Here is a 19,661-nt window from a genome sequence, read left to right as displayed (position 1 = left end):
CTCTCTCACAATGGTGTTTCCCCCTCTCCCTCCCCCTCTCTCTAAAATAAATACAAACACTTAAAAAATCTAAAATACATGTGTACACTTAAAAAATCTAAAATACATGTGTACACAACAACTCCAGTAGCAGAGTACTTACCCTAAGAATGTAATCAGAGCCTTACAAAGGTTTGTTGATGAAAACAGCCCGTGCAATGGTATTTATGGCCATGGAAAACGGGGAGCAATCTCCATGTCTACCCACTGGGTAACTAAATTACGGTATGGGCATGTGGTGGATTTTTGTAGAACCCTTACAGTTTGTGCTTCAGCGTTATAACTCCCAATAAGGTGGGCAGGTCAGAATCACTCATGGAGCTTTTCCGATAAACACACAGCCCTCCAACCTGCATGTCTGGGGCCGAGGGAGGAAGTGGGGGTCTCCGATGAGCTGAGTGGTGCAGTGAGCAGCTGTTACTATGGGGATGTGTCCTATCCCTCGAGTGTGCCACAGTGAAAGCCAGTATTTAAGCGTATTTTGTGCCCGGCCGGTGTGGCTCAGTGGTTGAGCATCAACCCATGAACCAAGAGGTCACCGATTTGATTCCCTGTCAAGACACATGCCCGGGTTGTGGGCTTGAGCCCCAGTAGGAGGTGTGTAGGAGGCAGCGGGTCTATGTTTCTTTAACTCTATGCCTCTCCCTTCCTCTCTCTAAAATCAATAAGAACATTTTTTAAAAAAGAATATTTTGTCACATGGCATACAAAATTGGGTTATGTGAAATTCACATAACATAAAAGTAACCGTTTTAAAGTGTGCAATACAGCGATCTGGTATCCTGTAACCTTGCTAAACTTATTTCTAATAGTTTTTGGAAGATTCCTTAGGATTTTTCTATATGCAGAATCATGCCAGCTATAAACAAAGACAATTTTACTTTCTTTCCAATCTGGCTGCCTTTTATTTTGTTTTCTTGCTTAATTGTATAGAGCAGGCGTCCTCAAACTATGGCCCACGGGCCACATGCGGCCCGCCGAGGACATGTATCCGGCCCGCCGGGTGCCGCTGCCTGTCCTGCTTAGCAGCCGACGCGTCCCGGGCCCGCAGTGCACATAGGAATTTGTTCATAGTTTTTTTTTAAACTATAGTCCGGCCCTCCAACGGTCTGAGGGACAGGGAACTGGCCCCTGTTTAAAAAGTTTGAGGACCCCTGGTCTAGAGTACCAGATCAAAGGTATTACCATTAAAATAATAATAAAACAGTAACAACTATAATAATGATTAGCAAATAAATCTATGGAACACTTACGACTGCTTTGTACTCTGCTAACTGCTGTAATGTCTTAATTCATTAAAACCTTACAACAGCCGAAACTGGTTTGGCTCAGTGGATAGAGCATCGGCCTGTGGACTGAAGGGTCCCGGGTTCGATTCCGGTCAAGGGCATGTACCTTGGTTGCGGGCACATCCCCAGTGGGAGGTGTGCAGGAGGCAGCTGATGGATGTTTCTCTCTCATCGATGTTTCTAGCTCTCTATCCCTCTCCCTTCCTCTCTGTAAAAAATCAATAAAATATATTAAAAAAAAACACCTTACAACAACCCTGAGTTAGCTACTATCATTATCCCCATTTTATAGATAAGGAAGTTGAGGCCCAGAGAGTTGAAATAACTTGCTCAAGTCTATCCAGCTTGTAAATGTCAGAGCCAGGTGCCACCTGAGGCGATGCTGCGCCGAAGCCCCCCTTTTTCCCACAATGCTGCACTCCTCTCTCTTCTCACCACTAACAATAGAAGTTCCCCCTCTGACTAAGAGCAAAAGCAGCTTTCTCCTGCTTTCTGTGAACTTCCTTTTAACCCTCTCCGAGGGAGTCAGACGGATATGGGCGCTGCCCACCGTTTGAGAAGCTTAACATCAGTGTCTGGGAGGAAGGACGGACGCGCAGCTGCTCGTTGGGGGAAAGCTGTGGGGGGCGGGGGGGGGGGGGGGCTCGGGGAGCCAGGGCGATTGCAGAAGAGGGAGAAGGACTTCTTTGAGGGCAGGTGGAGCCTGCTTTCCCCCAAGGCGCTGAATCTCGCTCTGCTGATGTTCCCGATTCAAGGCTGTTTGGTGGGTCAGGAAACTTGAAATCTCCCCGCGAAGGGATGTGGTCAGTTCACATGACTGCTTTCTGCTGTGACAGCTCGGCTCTGTCCAAGTACATCTTAGTCACCACGTCGGCTATTTCGGGCCCATGTTTCTTGTGATGGGCGGACCTGAGCCACACGGCCACAGGCCTGGATGTGTCTGAGAACTGAGAACGTAGCATAATGAATGTTTCTCGGGGCGGGGAGAAGTGACTTCAAAAACGGATGACCGGCCCTGGCTGGTCTGTCCAGGGGTTAGAGCGTTGGCCCAGCAGACCAAAGGGTCATGGGTTTGATGCTTGGTCAAGGGCACATACCTGGGTTGCAGGATTGATCCCCTGCCCTGGTGGGGGAGCATGTGGCAGGCAACCAATAGATGTGTCTCTCTCACAGCGAGGTTTCTCTTGCCCCCTCCCCCCCGCCCCGCTCCCTCCTTTCCACTCTCTCTAAAAATCATGGAAAAATATCCTCGGGTGAGGATTAAAACAAAAACAAAAACCAAACAGAACAACAACAACAAAAAAAGCTGACCCAAATTCACTTTGGATAATAAGATTTTTTTCTTTCGTAGGCTACACTGGTTCAGGTGTATATCAGAGCAAAAAAATGCAAGTCTTGGAAAACTTCTTCGGTACCATCTTAATAATTATTTCTGCCAAGGACTTGTAAAACAAAGAGGAAAGAGCCAGTCTGAGAAAATGTGGCCTAGATTCACCTTCAATAATAATGGATAATAAGTCAGTTACTATTTTTAAAGTAATTTTATCTCTGCTATGAATTTGAAAAATAATACACATTTAAAAATATGACTTTTCTTCATTTAATATAACTTATTGTTTAGACTCATACTTAGGGATTACCGTACATGATTTAAAAAATCAAAATCTTATTGAAACGGTGGTAATTTTTGGAACTGAGAATTTAGCTAGGAAAACAATGGTCAGCACTAGGATATATTCATGGGCCCCAGGACAGAAACAAACATGATCATCAAATGCATGTCTGGCTTTTTTTTTTTTTTTTTAAATGTATTATATTGATTTTTTACAGAGAGGAAGGGAGAGGGATAGAGAGTTAGAAACATCGATGAGAGAGAAACATCGATCAGCTGCCTCCTGCACACCTCCTACTGGGGATGTGCCCACAACCAAGGTACATGCCCTTGACCGGAATCGAACCTGGGACCCTTGAGTCCGTAGGCCGACGCTCTATCCACTGAGCCACACCGGTCAGGGCACATGTCTGTCTTTTAAAATACATACATTTGTATTGATATCAGAGAGGAGGGAGAGGGGGAGAGAGAGAGAAACATCCATGATGAGAGAGAATCATGGATCGGCTGCCTCGAGCATGCCCCCTACTGGCGATCAAGCCCACAACTCGGGCATGTGCCCTGACTGGGTATCGAACCCTGACCTGGTTCATAGGTGGATGGATGCTCAACCCCTGAGCCACGTTGGCCCGGAATGTGTGGCGTTTTGACGATTTCTTTAATTTACCTTTAGTTTCCTCCTTGCATTGAATTTCCTCAGCTGTTCTACTGTTTCCGGAAGATGAATCTTGTAGGCATAACGATCTCTCTCCTATAAAAACAAGAAGGACAACGAACATCCATAACTGTTTAAAAAAGTGAAGAAGCGTAACCTAAAACAAATGATAAAGTGCAAATTCTTAAATGTGAAACAGATTGAATTGTAGGAGACTGGAGATTTTATTCCATGATTCTGATAAACATTCTCAGATGAGGCATATGAAGATCAAAACGAAGAGAAAAATAATACTTTATTTTCAGCAATAATAAAGGGCTCAAATAACAAGTCATAATTTTCAGATATATGGCTAAAATAATTAAGCATATGGTGATTAAGGTATGAAGTTTCCTTGGACATGATCTTGTCCATTAAAATGAGCATTTGAAAATTAACTTCATCACTGATCCCGCATTGAGTTGTGAGGAATACTTGGATTGAAAAATCTAGTATCTTCGAACTAGAACAAACTTCAAGGCCACCTAATTCCACATCCCCCCTTCAGTCTCTGATGGATGAGCATTCTTTTTGACTTTGTCCAGTAGGAGAGCATTCTTTTATGGCAGCCCATTAAAATTTTAAGAAAGTGAAAAAGTTCTTTTTTGTTGTTGTTTTTTTCTTAATCCTCACCCAAGGAAGGGAGAGGGAGAGAGAGAGATAGAAACATCCATGATGAGCGAGAACCGTGAATTGGCTGCCTCCTGCATGCCCCCTACTAAAGATCGGACCTGCCACCCAGTTATGACTGGGAATCGAACCCTGACCTCCTGGTTCATAGGTCGCCACTCAACCAGGGAGCATGCCAGCCAGGCTCAACTCCGATGTTTGTACAGAGGATGTGCAGGAACAGCAAGGCAGATGAAAAGACTGTCCTGAATGATGCTCAGAAAAATGACAAGGTGGGGAGGGCCACCTTCGAGAGATCTGCTAATGCAGCTGAGAATCTACACTAATAAAAGAGTAAGATGCAAATTGACAGTACCTTTGCGACACCCACCAGCCAACCAGGAGTGAGTATGCAAATTAACCCAACAAAGATGGTAACATCTTTATTAATCAACCAAGGTACAGTTTTCGAGTTTCCCCACCAAGTGCAGGAGGCCACCGTGGGCTCGTGTACCTTAAGCCAGGGGTGATTCAGGGCCTCGTAGACAGTGATCCGCTCGGCTGGGTCCAGCATCAGCATGCGACGCACGAGGTCTTTGGCACTTTCCGAGATGTGGCTCCACTGCCTTGGGTTCATCTGGGGGGGAGGACAGGGACAGGACAGTTAATCCCAGTGAGAAGGCAACATCCACTGTCATTTAATATTCCCCTCCCGTGGCCATGTCCGTGACATTCTCAGAGCAAACAATAGAAATCTCACTCGAAAGGCTTGTTTTCTCAGGAGGAGGACAAATGTAGAGCTTTTCTTATTGCTCATTATATGAGATTTTGCCTCAGTAAATATTCCCTACGTATGTTCTTGTTATTACATGTTATATTTTTAATAACTGAAAAAGAGAATGTTTATGATTCCAATTTCTACCTCAGCTAAAAGAGACTAGAATACTTTGGACTAAAACAAAATTTCAAAATGAAAAATGTTAGTTTTTACATTTAAATTTTATTTCAACCTCTGAAATCATTTGGTCTGGTCCTACCAAGGCATTAGGGATGAATTAATTAAATGTTTGACCAAATAGAGCAGGCTAATTTAAAAAAAATATATTTTTATCAATTTCAGAGCGGAAGGGAGGGAGAGAGATAGAAACATCAATGATGAGAATCATTGATGGGCTGCCTCCTGCATGACCGCCCCCCCCCCCTCAACCCCGGGGATTGAGCCCGCAACTCGGGCATGTGCCCTTGTCCGGAATCGAACCCGGGTCCCTTCAGTCTGCCGGCCGATGCCCTAGCCACTGAGCAACACCAGCTAGGGCCAGGCTAGTTTTGAAGTCGATACATTTGTATGGCCCATGAATGATGTCGTAAATATCCAAACAGCCCTTGGCAGTAAAAGGCTCCCCACCCCCATAGAGGGAGTTTCAGGAGCTGCTGTGCTCCTGAAGTCTGAATGCCTGGCCCTTGGGATAGGGTTTGAGAAACCCTCTGGGCGTGCTGGTAAGATTTCTGAAGTGGGGGGTCGAGTAGTGTACTTCCCCGTCCTCTTTTATTTAAAAATTTCTTTATTGATTAAGGTGTTCCATATGTGTCCTTACTCCCCCATTACCCCCTCTCCCCATCCCCCCCCACTCATGCCCTCACCCCTCTATTGTCTGTGCCCATTGGTTAGGCTTATGTGCATGCTACAAGTTCCCCCGTCCTCTTTATGAGGGAGCCCAGTCTGGCGTTTCCTCTTCCTGTGGCTCCGCAGAGGAGCCAAAATTAATGTGGGGGGCTGAGTATATGAGGGGGGACAAACAAAGCTATAAAACAGTCACTTATTAATTAATTAATTTTTTCCCTTTTAAAAATAGTCACTTATTTAAATACAAAAGCCAGGCAGTTTAGACTTCTGCTGTGTAGGACACTCACTGGCCACCTGTAACAATGATATAAGATGACACTGCGCCTTCTGCATTTGGGAAATACGTTTTTGTCCTTTATAAAGAGGTTAATTGAACAGATTCACAGATACAGGGAATACCCTGAGGGCTGCCAGAGGAGAGGGAGGTTGGGGTGCTGGGGGAAAAAGGTGAAGAGATTAAGAAATAAAAATTGGTAGTTACCAATAGCCAGGGGGAATCACTTCATAAATTATATAACTGACCACTATGCTGTACACCTGCAGCTAATCCTATATAATAAAGATGGAATATGCAAATAACAACTGGATCACAGATCAGCAGGAGGGTGGGGCAGCGAGCTACAAGTGGGTGGCGGAGAGCTACAGGAGGGGGCAGGGCAGCAAGCTATGGGAGGGTGGGCAGGGGGAGCTACAGGAGGGCGGGGCAGCGAGCTACTGGCACACGGATTCATGTGCAGGGCTACTAGTATGAAATAAGATTGAAAAAATTGAATGTCAACTGTAATTGAAAAAAAAAGTTAATTGAAATTAAATGTTAGCCTACAATCCAGTTAAACAGTATTTTCTCACATCTACTTAAAAAACCAAGTAAGCTAGCAAATGAGAATAAAAAGTTAAATTAAAATAACTTAAGACCAGTAGTACTTTATAAACTATGATAACATAAATGTACTACCTTTGAGAGATATCATAACAATTTCTTGAAAATACCGTAGAGGTCAGGATTTTGATAACAGTTCTGTTAAGTGTGATAAAATGATATTTTTGAGATCTGCTTCAAAATAATCTAGTAGGATGTGGAATACGGACAAAATAAGACGGGCTGCACGTTAACAAGCATTGGAGCTGGGTTTCATCAGACTGTTCTCCCCATCGCTTTTGTTTGTTTGAAATTTTCCATAATAAAAAGTGTAAACATAGTGGTGACAGGTCATAGCACAGTACACTTAAACGCACGAGGCTCATCGCTGATGGTAGTGATGAAGCTATACTTCACACTTCGCTGCTGAAAACCTGCGGCTTTTGTAAGAAAAGTCAGGGATAGAAGCAAGAGGTGAGGTTGGTCAAGTGAAGGCGTAAATGTGTTATTAACCTCAAAAAGCTTCAAGCCTGCAGGTACAGGAATGATGATTTAGCTGCCACCATCCATCTGGGAAGGTGAGAACAGGGACTTTTAAAATCATGTAACTTCTGTACATGTGTGAACGGTCCCAGTTTCTTACAAAGAAACACAAATACTATTAAATGCTTTAAATAGAGACACAATCGAATACCAGAAGCTGCTGGAATGAAGCACATTGCCTTGGAAACAAGGAAGTTAACGCTGAACAGACACAAAGGAAGGCCTTTATTATTAGCAAACTAGTGGCCTGGTGCACGAAATTCATGTACAGGGCCGGGGGGGAGTGTTCCTCAGCCCGGCCTGCACCCTCTCCAAACTGGGACCCCTCGAAGGATGTCCTACTGCCAGTTTACAGGGATCAGGCCTAAACCGGCAGTCGGACATCCCTCTCGCAATCTGGGACTGCTGGCTCCAGCCGCTCACCTGCCTGCCTGCCTGCCTGATTGCCCCTAACCACTCTGCCTGCTGGCCTGCTCGCCCCCAACTGCCCCCCCCGCCAGCCTGATCACCCCCAACTGCCCCCCTGCCAGTGTGCTCACCCCCAACTACCTCCCCTGCCAGCCTGCTCACTCCCAACTGCCCCCCCTTCTGGCCTGCTCGCCCCTTCCTTGCCTCCCCACTGACCTGCTCACCCCCAACTGCCCCCCCCGCTGTCCTGATCACCTCCAACTGCCCCCCACTGATGGCCTGCTTGCCCCCAACTGGCCCCCCTGCTGGTCTGCTTACCCCCAATGGCCCCGCCCCCCACCAGCCTGATCACCCACAACTGCCCCTCCCTCTTGGCCTCTAACTATCTCTACCTCAGCCCTGCCACCATGGCTTTGTCCAGAAGAACGTCCGTAAGTTCTCCTGGAAGGTCTCCTAGTCTAATTAGCATATTACCCTTTTATTAGTATAGATAGAGGCCTGGTGCAGATTAGATATTTGTAACTCCCCAGGCAAGTGGGCAATCTCATTGGATAGTACCTGTGTCACCCGCCACTGTGAGGATGAGTCAAGTGGAGGTGCTTAGAAGAGTTCAGGGCACACAGCGAGCACTAAGCATGTGCACGCGCTAGGGGCCTTGTGGCTGGTATGACGATGCTGCTGATGCATTACTGATTGTGCTGCTTTTCGTATGTTAGCGTAGTGCTAGGTCACTTGGCAGAGTTCACCCAGAAAGCCGCCTGGCAGCCACTCAACTGCCAGGGATCGGGGGCGGGGATGGTTCCTTATAAGCGGTTTCCTGAGACACTGAGGTACCTGGACAGGATTTTATTCCCGAGTGGCCAACTGCCTTGCAGAGAAGCAGAAAACCCTAGACTTAACACCTCTCTCTCTGTTAACTGAGTTTGGCACATATCTTTTTTTCACTTTTTAAATATACACTGTGTGGCCAGATGATGATGATCTCTGAACACATAATAATCTGGCCGCTCAGTGTGTGTGTGTGTGTGTGTGTGTGTGTGTGTATGCATGGGTGGGGTCCGGCCAGCCTGGCCAGGGGGAGGGGACATGGGTGGTTGGTTGGCCTGCCTGCTGGTTGAACTCCTGGTTGAGGGGACAATTTGCATATTAGCCTTTTATTATATAGCATATACACATAGGATATACACTGAGTGGCCAGATTATTATGCGTTCAGAGATCATCATCATCTGGCCACTCAGTGTATATATTTTTATTGTTGATAGTATTACAGATGTCTCCCATTTCCCCCCCCCTTATACCCCCTCCTCCTAGCACCTCCCCCCCCCAGATCTTCACTACCCCATTGCCTGCGTCCATGAGCTATGCATAGAAGTTCTTTGATTTATCTGTTCTCGCCCTCCCAACCCCACATCGAGGTTAAGTCAGTCTGTCCCATGCCTCCCTGCTTCGAGTCTTATTTTTCTGGTCAACTCATTTTGATCATTAGATTCCACAAATAAGTGAGATCACGTGATATTTGTCTTCCTCAGTGGCATATATCCTAATCCAAATAAAATAAAGACAAGCCCGTATGCCTTTATAAGCTGATGGTGCAGAGGCCAAAAAAAATTTAAAAAGCATAAACTAGTCTCACCTTCTTAACTCCACAAGCTTCAGTTTAGGCTTCAAGGAATAAGGCTGTAACTCTGAAACTACTTTGCCTTTCTTTTCTTTTTTTTTTTTCCTTCCCCCTTTCCTTTACCTTTTTCCAAGTCCCATATAAAATTCTAACATTACTAAAGAACTGAACAACAAAATAGATCCAGAGGTATAGAAGCACAGAACAGAATTCAGACTCTCAGAGGGAAGGTGGGGGGAGGGTGGGTGGGTGGGAAGAGGTTGATCAAAGAACTTGTATGCGGATACACACACACACACACATATGCATAACCCATGGACACAGATAATAGGGTGGTGAGGGCCTGGGGTGGGGGCAGGGGGCTAGAAGGGGTCAATGGGGGGAAAGGGGGACATATGTAATACTTTCAACAATAAAGATAAAAAAGAAGAATTGAACAGAAAACTTTAGGGGCCTCCCAGTTTTGGAGTGTAGTGTTATAGAAACCGGTGTGTTTGGTTTTATTGCCAGGCATGGCTGAAAATGAAAGAGCGGTTCTGTTGAGTAGAAAGTACAGGTTTTAGTAAGAACGGGAAGAAAAAGAACTTTCCCAACATCAGCTGCCCGGGTCTGCTACCCGGACACACTCCTCCACGGTTCCCATAGGCAACCTCCCAGTCCATCACTCTTTACAATGCCAGTAATGACCTGCACGTCTTGAATAATGAAAGCAATACTTCACTAGTCAGAACACTATGAAGTGTACATGCGGTTTCCCATCCACATCCGCCCCCAAAATGTGAATGTGTCTCTGACTTGGGGTCGACATGACAATCAAGTCATCCAAACACAGACAGTGACTTCAAAACACGTTTTCCAGAATCACGGCATCTCTGTTTTTTAATCAACACATCCCCTGAGGGCTCCTGGACTGCGAGAGGGTGCAGGCCGGACTGAGGGACCCCCTGCCAAGTGCACGAATTTCATGCACCGGGCCCTCTAGTTTAAAACAAAAAGCCAGCCACTCAGCACACAGTACCTTGTATTTCCCTTTGATGATGCCTTCGAACAGTCTTTCCTTGGTTCCGTAAAAAGGCAAACAGCCGCTTAGCAGGATGAAGAGGATCACGCCGCAGCCCCACACGTCCACGGGCTTTCCGTAAGGCTCTCTTTTGACAACTTCTGGGGCCATAAAATGAGGTGTTCCGACGCGTCCTACATTGAAAGCAACAGCAACAACATCAAGAAAAAATATTTACAACAAAGCAAGCTCCCCCCCGATCTGAAAACGAAAAATAATCGAACAATAACAATTGGAACAAAAAGTTTCTTCTACTGGAAATTGACAGGCTTGTACCTGGAGGGAAGTTACTGTGGGAGGGAGCAGGCCCAGTCCCCCTTCCTTCTCCCCCCACCGTCTCTCTCTCATCATATGGAGTCCAAGATCATTTTTACTTTGAACATTGCATAATACTTTATCTAGAGCTCAGAACTGTGATTCAGAGTTAAAAACTCAGTGGCTAGAGCGTCAGCCTGTGGACCAAAGGGTCCTGGATTCGATTCTGGACAAGGGCACATGCCTTCTCCTCTCTGAACAATTCCACTCTCTCTAAAAACCAATGGAAAAATATCCTCTGGTGAGGATTAAAAAACACACAAAAGAGCTTAGAGATCTGCTAATGCAGCTGAGAATCTACACTAATAAAAGAGTAAGATGCAAATTGACAGTACCTTTGCGACACCCACCAGCCAATCAGGAGTGAGTATGCAAATTAACACAACAAAGATGGAGGGTTAATTTGCATACGCAGGTGCCGAGCAGCCGGGGACATTCTGCACCGCCCCAGCCGCTCTAGGCCTCTGGGCAGCGTCGGAAGGCTGAAAGGCGGCTCCGGGCCAGAGCGAAAAGGCGGCTCCGGCCGAGTGAAGGTGGTGCCGGCAGCCAGGGGAAGGAAGGCCCATTCTTGCACGAACCTCGTGCACCGGTGTCTAGTGTATCATAAAGCCCTGGTAGTGACTGTCAAAGTCAGCCGGGCTGGAGACTGCCAGAGCCACTCCCAGTCTGTGTGCTGGGGCTGGTCCTCGCTGTAGACCATTATGGCGCTCCTCCCTCCCCCATAATCAAGGCGATTAAGTTCAGGGTCCAGAGAGTGAACCTATTTTCATTGAAGATGTACAGCAGCTCAGTAAAAACTACGGTTAGAAGGAAATATTTTGTTCCCGTCTGGCCCCATTTTGCTCCCTCAAGTAGCACAAAGAAGCTGAAGCGAGAGATCAGGGTACCTGCCGCCCATCTGCATGGTGCTGGGAAATGCAACTTACCTCCCACATTTCCCACACAAGAAAGGCCCACGCAACTCAAAGTGGGGGCCTTGCTTAGGGATTAGGCGGAGCCACCGTGGACAGCCCCGGGCACCCGGCGGGGGGTGGGGGGGGCTTTCTCTGCTTATCTGCATGGAAGTCTACCCTGATGTGGAGAATGAGTGTGCATCTTGGGGAAGATGCATGTATTTTGGTTCAAGGATTTGCTTGTAGATGACAAAAGGCAAGACTGGTAGGAAGAACATATAGGAACATACAGAAACATATACCAAAAGGACTGGAGTTAACCTTTAACATACACTGACGTCCCAAAACGCCTTGTTTGCTACGTCTTAACTTTTTCTGCTTTGCGGTCACTTGATTTTATGACTTTGACCACAAAATTCTAAGAACAGGAAGCCAGTCACCAAAGCAAGTGAAATGTCACTGTATGGGATACACATCAGATAACCATTTAAATATTTAAATGTCATATTTTCTGATAATGCAATGACCTTATTACCCAGAAGCCCACAATATTGTAGGACTGGGATCTTCACGCACCCAAACCTGGTTACCTTCCTCCCATTTCCCGGCTCCTCTCACACAAGTTGCTGCACATAATTTAAGCTTTTCTTTTTTTTAAAAAAAATGTATTTTTATTGATTTCAGGGAGGAAGGGAGAGGAAGAGAGAGCTAGAAACATCAATGATGAGAGGGAATCATTGATTGGCTGCCTCCTGCACCCCCCCTACTGGGACCGAGCCTGCAACCAAGGTACATGCCCTGACCAGAATCGAACCTGGGACCCTTCAGTCTCCAGGCTGATGCTCTCTCCACTGAGCCACACCGGCCAGGGCAATTTAAGCTTTTCTTGGTGCCGCAGAGTCGTCATTGTGGGTGTCAATGCAGGAAGGGCTAGAGAACAGGAAACCTCTCCGGAGTCTCAGGGGTGACTGTGCTCACTATTAAAAGGCCGCTATGCGTTCCCAGGTTTGGTATCTGATGGAGCTCTTTCGTTCTGTTTGGGCCTTTGTTTCTTTTCTGTCTCTGTGCTCAGTCCGGCCTCGGCTTCTAATTGGCTGCGTAAAAGCTGTTATTCACTGGACACTAATTAGCAACCAGTGCCTTTCATTTCACAGTGACTTCCTAAGTGCCCCGGACCCTCACAAAGCTTGGCCTCTGACCTGCTTACAAAGCTCGGCATCAGTGCAACACAGCAGTATGGCAGAGAAGGAGTAAGTTACCTAGCGGGATGGTGAACTTCAGCCTGCTTCTAAGACGAGAGGATGGCTAGCTAGCTCAGGTCAACATCAGTGAGTTAACTAGACAGATGAAGTGGCAAAAGGCGTTCCAATCAGGGGCGCAGAGGCGCAAGGTATGAAGGACACGAATCCGGAACCCTTTTTGAAAAACGAGAGCTTGCCTGCTGAAACCGGTTTGGCTCAGTGGATAGAGCGTCGGCCTGCAGACTGAAAGGTCCCAGGTTCGATTCCGGTCAAGGGCACGTACCTTGGTTGTGGGCACATCCCCAGTGGGAGGTGTGCAGGAGGAGGCAGCTGATGGATGTTTGTCTCTCATCGATGTTTCTAGCTCTCTATCCCTCCCCCTTCCTCTCTGTAAAATATCAATAAAATATATATAAAAAAAATGAGAGCTTGCCAGCCTCACTGACAGTGTCTGTTTCTTTTTTTTTTTTTAAAATATATTTTATTGATTTTTTACAGAGAGGAAGGGAGAGGGATAGAGAGTTGGAAACATCCATGAGAGAGAAACATGGATCAGCTGCCTCCTGCACACCTCCTACTGGGGATGTGCCCGCAACCAAGGTACATGCCCTTGACCGGAATCGAACCTGGGACCCTTCTGTCCGCAGGCCGACGCTCTATCCACTGAGCCACACCGGTTAGGGCAGTCTGTTTCCTTTTTAGTACAATTTTTAAAATATATGTTTATTGCTTTTAGAGAGGAAGGGAGAGGGAGAGAGAGAGAAACATCCAAGATGAGAGAGAATCATGGATCGGTGCCTCCTGCACACCCCATACTGGGGATGGAGCCCGCAACCCGGGCCTGTGCCCTGACCGGGAATCGAACCCTGACCCATATAGGTAAATGGTTTTCACCGTATGGAACAGATACAGGAGAAAACGCCTGTCTATTTCGAGGACAGTGTGGTCAAACAGTGAGTTAAGGACTGCAGTGCTGACTCCTGGCTCATCGGCAGAAGCTGGCCTGTGTTGCTGATGTGTCAGTGACAGTGATGAGATGGCGCCCGGGGAGCGCAGCTGGGGGCAGCACTGTCCCGACGCACCAAGCGTGCAGGCTCGGTCCCCGCTCAGGGCCCCCGCGAGAACCAGCCGATGGCCCTGGTTGCTGTGGCTCAGTGGGTTGAACAGTGCCCCGTGCACTGACAGGTGGCCGGTTCAACTCCCAGTCAGGGCACATGCCCAGATTGGGGGTTTGATCCCCAGTTAGGGTGCGTGTGGGAGGCAGCCAATCGATGTTTCTCTCTCTCATAAATCTCTCTCTCTCTCTGCTTCTCTCTCAAAGCAATAAAAACATACTTAAAACAAAACTTATTTAAAAAAAAATCAACCAATGAATGCATGAATGGCTGGAACAACCAATTGATGTTTCTCTCTCCCTGAAAATCAACAAATAAAATAAAAAAGAAATGAAATAAAGTATCTTGTGCAACTTTATTATTTTGATATTTATCATTGGTCAGGTATTTGCATTTACTATAAACATTCTTGAAAGATGTCAGGTTTAAAAAGGTGCTGTCCTGGCCAGTGTGGCTCAGTGGATAAGAGTGTCGGCCTGCGGACTGAAGGGTCCTGGGTTCAATTCCGGTCAAGGGCATGCACCTTGGTTGCAGGTTCCCTGGCCCTGGTTGGGGTGCGTGCAGGAGGCAACCAATGGATGTGTCTCTCTCCCATCGATGTTTCTCTCTGTCTCCCCTTTTCTCTTCCTCTCTCTCTAAAAATCAATGGAAAAATATCCTCGGGGCAGGATTACCAACAACAACAAAAAAATGGTGCTGTGGATATTTGCCGTTTCCTCTTTGTGAAGGCTGGCAGTATGGAGAGCTAGAAAGTAGAAGGGAATGATTAGCAGAAGGAAAGCTCATAGAACGGAGACCTAAGCAATTTGCAAAACGAAGGAACAGAAGTAAAAAGAGGAAGGCACTCTGAGCGGGAGCCATTTAAAGGAATACACAGAAAGCCAAATCCTGGAACCTGTAATTAGCATCCACCCCTGTACACTAGTGAAGTCAGTCTCTATTTTAGCTTTTCTTCGTTTTCTGGCCTGGGAATTTTCTGGTTATGTTTTGCTTTGGCTAATAATAAAATTAGTCTGCATTCGCATCTGCTTGCTCTTCCCAAATACACAGATGAGGGCTTGAGCAGTTCTCTGACAAATGGAAAGAGTAAAACAGCATGAAATGAAAAATTAGCCATCGGTGTATGCCTGAAAGTACATAATCCATACATTCTTTATTTCACTTCGTCTACTCAGGTCAACCTTAAAAGTCACGTTGCCTCAAATATCAACTTCTTCCCACATTGTTTTAATCTCTGTAGGTAGGGTCTCTTCTCTGTTAGTGCTGGGGGTACAAAGAATAAAAAGCCTAGCCCGGCCAGTGTGGCTCAGTGGTTAAGCGTTGACCTATGAACCAGGAGGTCACAGTTCAATTCCCGGTCAGGGCACATGCCCAGGTTGCAGGCTGGATCCCCAGTGTGGGGCGTGCAGGAGGCAGCCGATCCATGATCCTCTCTCATCATGGATGTTTCTCTCTCTCTCTCTCTCTCTCTCTCTCTCTCTCTCTCTCTCTCTCCCTCCCTCCCTTTCCCTTCCTCTCTCTCTCTCCCTCCCTCCCTCCCTCCCTTTCCCTTCCTCTCTGAAATCAATAAAAATATTTAAAAAAAAGACAAGCTATTCATAAGGGACTAAAATTCTAGTTATGACTACAGAGTTATTAAATTCAAAACTATACAATGGCACTTTTGGGGGGGGTGGGATAGAGTGCAATGGGGTATAAAACCATTGAAGAGAGGCTAATATTTACTTTGAAAGTTTTACATCAGCCTAAAAGCGACCGGGTTTCGAAGAATATTTTTCAAGTGTTCTTACCTCCAGCTACAAGTCCGGACTCTCCTAACTGGATGGCTACCCCAAAGCCCCCGAGTTTAACAGGTGCCGAGTTTTCCTTTGAGGCGAGGAGGACGCAGTGGGGCTGAAAGAAAAACAAAAACACCACAGATGAGGGTTAACTTAACACGAACAATTCAATTTACACAGAACCGAGCAACATGACAATAAAGTAATACATTAGAAACTTCTGGAATTATTTTGGGTACTTGAATTATTTGTCTTCTTCTCACTTCCAGCTGACTTCTCCAAAGACTTACCTGTTCCGTCTAATGTTTTCCAGGAATTATTTGCTTCCAAGATTAGGGTATGATGCTAAGAATTACGTAGGATTCTAATCACTGTGCTGTGCACTTGAAACTAATATAATAGTGTATGTCAACTATAATTAAAAATAAATTAAGCCCGATGGGTGTGGCTCTCAGTGGTTGAGTGTCAACCCATGACCTAGGGCAGTGGTCGGCAAACTCATTAGTCCACAGAGCCAAATATCAACAGGACAACGATTGAAATTTCTTTGGAGAGCCAAATTTTTTAAACTTAAACTCCTTCTAACGGCATTTCTTCAAAATAGACTCGCCCAGGCCGTGGTATTTTGTGGAAGAGCCACACCCAAGGGGCCAAAGAGCCGCAGGTGGCTCGCGAGCTGCGCGGTTTGCCGACCACGGAACTAGGAGGTCAGGGTTCGATTCTGGTCAAGGGCACATGCCCGGGTTGTGGGCTTGATCTGCAGTGTGGGGTGTGCAGGAGGCAGCCGATCCATGATTCTCTCATCATCATGGCTGTTTCTCTCTCTTTCCCTCTCCCTTCCTCTCTGACATCAATACAAACATATAAAAAATAAATTTAAAAAAGGAATTACTCAGGAAGCACAGATGCTTAAGAAAGATAAATATATTTTTTGCCTTTTTCATGCAATGTTCTCTTCCTTTAACCGCTGACGTTACCAACGTGGTGTCTTAGCCTTCAGGGGATACTGATGGCCTTTCTTTGTGCACCCTCCCACCATCCTCTTTCTCTCCTTGATTCATGTCACCCCCAAGTAAGAAGAGTCAGATCAGCCAAAACTGGTTTGGCTCAGTGGATAGAGCGTCAGCCTGTGGGCTGAAAGGTCCCAGGTTCGATTCCGGTCAAGGGCATGTAACTTGGTTGCGGGCACATCCCCAGTGGGGGGTGTGCAGGAGGCAGCTGGTCGATGTTTCTCTCTCATCGATGTTTCTAATTCTCTATCCCTCTTCCTTCCTCTCTGTAAAAAATCAATAAAATATATTTAAAAAAATAAAATAAAATCCATCAGTAAATTTTGAAAAAAATCAGTTGACTATCCTTGTATGGGTATTTTTGGGTTCTCTTCTGTTTTATTGACCTACTAGAGGCCCAGTGCACGATTAAATCGTGCACGTGTAGGGTCCCCTAGGCCTAGCCTGCCATCAGGGCCTTCTCCCCGGCCCCGCCCTCTCTCTCTGTGGGAAAGGGAGGTGAGAAACCAGAAGTGGGAAAGGAGACACTCACCCTGTCTCTAGAGAAGAAACTGGAAAAAGACCTATCGATTATATCCGAGTAGTCTTTCAATAGGAATTCTATGGTTTTGATCATGTTACTGTACCTATTAAGAGAATGTCTTATTTTGAGGAAATCTATAAAGAGGTAGATAGAGATAGATGAGAGTGAGAGACAGAAAGATAAAAGAGAAGTGGGAAAATGTTAACATACGGGGAACCTGAGTGAAAGGAGTCTGCAATCCTTTGTACCAGCCTTAGAATGTTTCTGTGAGCCTAAAATGATGTAGAAACAACCCTACCTTATTTTCAAGTCACTCAGAAGAATTCCTGTGGTTATGCTTTCAATTTGTTACATGGTGAGCTCAATTTGTTTCAATTAGATGTTGACCTAATTTGGTATTTTAGTTATGTAAAACATAGTTCCCAGTGAAAACTGTAAGCAAATACCATTCAGAGAGGTCTAGCTTTTATCCCCTCTCCTCATTCCCTACCTCTCCCTTCTCATGGGTAGCTATCGGTATCTAGAGATTTTCAGGGAGGTTTTAAAAAAAGTATTTATTGTTGAAAGTATTACATATGTCCCCTATTTCCCCACTGACCCCAGCTAGCATGGAATTTTGGTTTTTATTTTTTTAATATATACTTTTATTAATTTCAGAGAGTGTGCGAGAGAGAGAAACATCCATGATGAGAGAGAATCATGGATCGGCTGCCTCCTGCATGCCCCCCACTGGGGATCGAGCCCACAACCCGGGCGTGTGCTCTGATCAGGAATCAAACGGTGACCTCCTGGTTTATAGGTTGATGCTCAACCACGGAGCCACACCGGCCGGGCTGTTGTTTTTAAACAGAGACATTCGTGTGCTGATGGGAAAGATTCATAGAGAGGGAATACAGTTCCAGGAGAGAGGGGATGGGACGTACTGCACAAGTGGGCTGGGTGCAGGGGCACCTGCGGATGCAGACAGATGTGGATGTAGATTGCAGAAGATGAGGAAGTTCCCTTTTGAGCACTTCTACTTTCCACTTACTTCGAAATAAGAAGTGATCGTCAAGTGGGAGTGGGAAAGGGCAGGCGGCTGCTGGCAGTGTGAGGAGAGCGAAGGTGTGAAAAGGATTTTCAAAGAATAGGAGCGCGAGCTGACTAAGGCGGTTGCCCTCAAAGGATACCATCGGCATCCCACAGCCTTGCTGGCCCCACCCCCGCAGGCCCTGACTCATCAGGTCTGGGATGGAGTCAAGAATGCGCGTTTTTAACAAGTTCCTGAGTGACGTTGATGCCACTGGTCTGGGAAATACAGCTAGATTGGCAGCACATGGCTTCACTTGAGGTCTGGGGTCATGGATCGAAAGTGAGACCAATCAGCATGATGCGTGTTTGTACCCCGCAGTCCTCCTTCTGCCTGGCTGAATTTAACCAGGGTTGGGATTTAGCTAAAGAGAGGACCGTGATGTCAGTGAATAGAGGACACCAAATAAGCATACCCATTTATTTCTTCGTTTTTACTTTTATCTTTATATAAATAGATGCCAGAAGCCAGTTCCAGCATGTCATAATTGCAATAGTTTCATCAAAAGGTTGATGGAACTTGTGGACTCAACAAGGGCTGAGTCACATATGTTATCACCTGCTGGGAATGGCTAAAGGCATTTCCCCCAAACCTGAATAGGATGATTGTTTACTGCCAGACAGCTCAGGGCATCTTAATCTACATGTTATTGCCTCCTGTTGGCCAAACACCAGAACAGCCAGAGGTAACTCTTCCAATCTGACAATGCTTTTGTATACAAACCCTGGCCTTTGATGTGTATATCTCCACCTTGTCTTAGGACAAATTATGTTAATAAAAAGCAAGGGATCCTGAGACAAGGAGAACTTAGTTTCTTTAGCTAAGTCTTTCTCTGACTCCCTAAAATGCCTTTCAAAATTATGTTTCATCTCTGGACTCTTATTTAATTTATGCACAGCCCCTTCTCCAGATTGCTGAACCCTTCTAGATGCTGGATCAAGACCACCGGCGTTAAATAGAAACCTTAGATGCCAACAAAGGAGAAAAAGAAAGGGCGAGGGGAAGTGAATATATAAGAATGAGGTAAGGCCTGGCTGTTGTCACTCAGTGGTTGAGCGTTGATCTATGAACCAGGAGCTCATGGTTCAATTTCGGGTTGGGACATATGCCCGGGCTGCAGCCTTGATCCCCAGTGGGGTGGGGGGGAGGCCTGTGGGAGGCAGCCGATCAATGATTCTCTATCATCATGTGCCCTTGACTGGAATCAAACCTGGGACCCATCAATCCGCAGGCCAATGCTCTATCCACTGAGCCACACCAACTAGGGCTCAATGCTTGTGTTTCACAAGTCCATATAAGACACAGCCACACAGGTAACTCTAAGGCAACTTATACTCTAGCTCTTCACAGTTGGTCATCAA

The 19,661-nt window shown here is 46.1% G+C and overlaps 1 protein-coding gene across 14 annotated transcripts in view; it reads right to left on the bottom strand.

Moving 5' to 3' along the window:
* The window catches only part of CASK (calcium/calmodulin dependent serine protein kinase), a 311,008-nt gene that overhangs the window by 93,244 nt on the left and 198,103 nt on the right, over positions 1-19,661 (bottom strand). For all 14 annotated transcript variants that reach the window (XM_080652074.1, XM_080652077.1, XM_080652069.1 and 11 more), the window contains exons 6-9: positions 15,711-15,813; positions 10,315-10,490; positions 4,758-4,880; positions 3,608-3,691 (exon numbers count right to left, since the gene is read on the bottom strand). In XM_080652074.1, coding sequence (XP_080508200.1) covers positions 3,608-3,691; positions 4,758-4,880; positions 10,315-10,490; positions 15,711-15,813 — 486 coding nt within the window. The remainder of the gene's footprint in view (positions 1-3,607; positions 3,692-4,757; positions 4,881-10,314; positions 10,491-15,710; positions 15,814-19,661) is intronic.

Source organism: Plecotus auritus (genome assembly GCF_963455305.1).
Source record: "Plecotus auritus genome assembly, chromosome: X".
NCBI classification, from domain to species: Eukaryota; Metazoa; Chordata; class Mammalia; order Chiroptera; family Vespertilionidae; genus Plecotus; species Plecotus auritus.
This window is presented reverse-complemented; position numbering and strand designations above follow the sequence as displayed.